We start from the raw sequence: 2506 nt of genomic DNA, 5'->3' as shown, positions 1-2506 counted from the left end.
AGAGCGCCACATAAACACGAAGCCCTGTCCAAAACAAAAATCCTTCCTGGCTTAAGGGGGAGGCTGGTTTGGACAGGACTCAGCCTAGTTCAACCGGGGGTAAAACTTCATCTTTATTGAAGACTCCGTGGGACAGTCACAGTGGACAGACACTATGTAAGGCCTCACTCACCCCGGCAGGAGTCCCTCGCTCTAGCAGAGCAGAGGACGGATGTTCTACCTGGGTGCGATGGAGGGGCCCTATTAAGGCGAGCAGGGCGTTTGCACAGAGCCCCAGCTGCGTGCTGCCATCGCCTGTGTCCTGCCCCGGGGCCTCACCATCAGGAAACCTGCACGCACCCGCACCCGTGAGCGCACGCGGGAACAGGCTCTGGCTCCACATTCCAAGTCAGTCCTATCGACAGTCATAAGAGCACTTGAAATAAAGAGGCAGCAGCTGCTCTACATTCACCCAGGCCAGCTGAAGAGACCGTTGCAAGGGATGGTTCGTGAGAGATCTCGTTCCACTGGAAGATCAGACGAGGCTTGAAGGCAAGGGAGAGCTGAAATCAGGTGCCTTTGTGGGCTCGCTCTTCTACATAGAGCTGCATCTGGAGGAGAGAAACGCGCGTCGGTCCCACGTGATACGCAAACGGAAAACAAGCCTGCGACAGGCTAAATAGGGAGAGTTTGTTCCTTCCCCATGACCGGGTTCCCTGGTTTATTAGGAGGAGTCTTGCCCTGTTTTTTCACTGGCTCAGGCATCAGCAAGACTGAGCCGCTGCTGAGCAGTGACCCTGCGGGGAGCGGCACAGCTGGCGGCAGAGCAGACAGTGCTACGCGCAGTTCCAGCCACCTCTTGGGCCAGACTCACCTTCAGAATATCAGATGTCATAGTTTTCAGGGGAATAAGCCGGGGGTCATGCATGTGCACGTCCTGTTCGTCCGCGAGGATCCATGGGAAATCCTGGGGGCAGGAACACAGGGGGCTTTATTTGCGCTCTAAGGGGAGCTCCCCTTCTCTGCACCAGGTCAGCATTAAGGGAATGACAGATCTGGTAGCTGAGGGAAGTAACAGGCAGCTTAAACCTTTCCTACAGCAAAACTTAACACTTGGCCCGGAGACTCACCATAATTTTCTTCAGTTACATCAAACTATAAACATTAACGTATAACGTTAACCAGCTCCAACAGTGACATCTCACTTCCTTAAAAGATGCTCTGAGCTGCCCTGAGCCAGCATGTTCTACTCATTACACCAGCATTTCATCGCAACTCCAAAACGCTCCGAGCACAGACTTCTATCCTGCCTTGCAGGTTTTACGGTTGGTCCCACTATTCTACCAATTTCCACCACTCTGAGGTACAGTGCACGCTCCCGTTCTGAAATGATTTCATCCTTTACCAGCTTAATTTGTTGTGCCTTAGGACACCCAAAATACCTTGGCTCAGGGAAAAAAAAGATTCCCTGTACCTATGCAAGGATTCTTTACCAAAAAAATCTTGCTTTAAAAAATGACGTGCACGTGCTTTCCCATAAGATAAAAATCTATCTGTGCACCCAAAACCTACTCGTTACTTGAGCCTTAAGTCTTCCTTGCTGCTTATAAAGAATCAGACATCCACACGCAGTGGAATGTGAGGCGAGGGCTTTTTTGTTGCTGACTAAACTCAAATAACTCTTCTAAGTGCTTTTACGTGACTGAGCTGGCAGTATTGTTACCATCCAAGTCAGGTATTGAAGCAGCTGTTGCCTGCAACTGGTGCGCAGTGAATGTGCTCTGTTACTCACTGGTGTAAACTTTTTAATGCATGTAAAGTCCGTGTTCAAAACGTCTCGCAGCCTTAACCTCAGAGATGCCAAAACTCTGTCATTTCCAGTCCTTGCTCTGCAACTTGCTCGCACGCAGGGAGCCAAACCCGTCACGCACCTTTATCACCTGGATCTTCTCCATGTTGCGCGTGGCAGCCTCCCGGGTGTGAACCAGGACAGTGAAGGTGCAGCCTGCAAGAGACACGGATGGCCCCGGGTCAGGGACATCGCACGGAGGATGGGACACACTACTGTCCCCAGGCAAGTGAGGGCAGGCTCACCTCACCTGGGGGGTTGTTGTCAAGCACGGCATCGCACACGCTGATCTTCAGGATGAAGGCACGCAGCAGCTGCTCCACGTGGGACAGCAGGGACTCGGAACTGTGGAGGAGATGGCAGTGGGCAGGGGCCCGCAGCCCTGGAGCTGCTCCCAGCACAGCTCTGCAGGGGCTGCTGAGGGGCTTGTGAGGATGTCAGGCAGTGGTAGGGCTGGAGGGAATGGATTGAAGCTGGAGATGGGTCGGTTCAGATGGGACATGAGAAAGAAGTTCTTCCCCATGAGGGTGGGGAGACCCTGGCACAGGGTGCCCAGAGAGGGGGTGGCAGCCCCATCCCTGGGAGTTTCTCAGGCCAGGCTGGACGGGCCTCTGGGCAGCCTGATCTAGTGGGGGATGTCCCTGCCCATGGCAGGGGGGTGGGACGAGATGAGGTTTA

At 53.6% G+C, this 2506-nt stretch overlaps 1 protein-coding gene across 1 annotated transcript in view; it reads right to left on the bottom strand.

The window, feature by feature from the left end:
- Positions 1–216: 216 nt before the first annotated feature.
- Positions 217–2506, bottom strand: part of MAD2L2 (MAD2 mitotic arrest deficient-like 2 (yeast)) — a 4272-nt gene continuing 1982 nt past the window's right edge. The window contains exons 5-8 of the mRNA XM_009867645.1: positions 2079–2173; positions 1911–1984; positions 854–946; positions 217–590 (exon numbers count right to left, since the gene is read on the bottom strand). Of these exons, the coding sequence (XP_009865947.1) occupies positions 549–590; positions 854–946; positions 1911–1984; positions 2079–2173 (304 nt within the window). The 3' untranslated portion in view covers positions 217–548. The remainder of the gene's footprint in view (positions 591–853; positions 947–1910; positions 1985–2078; positions 2174–2506) is intronic.

The sequence above is a fragment of the Apaloderma vittatum genome, unplaced genomic scaffold (genome assembly GCF_000703405.1).
Source record: "Apaloderma vittatum isolate BGI_N311 unplaced genomic scaffold, ASM70340v1 scaffold29320, whole genome shotgun sequence".
NCBI classification, from domain to species: Eukaryota; Metazoa; Chordata; class Aves; order Trogoniformes; family Trogonidae; genus Apaloderma; species Apaloderma vittatum.
Note: the sequence above shows the minus strand (reverse complement) of the source record. Positions and strands in the feature narration are given on the sequence as shown.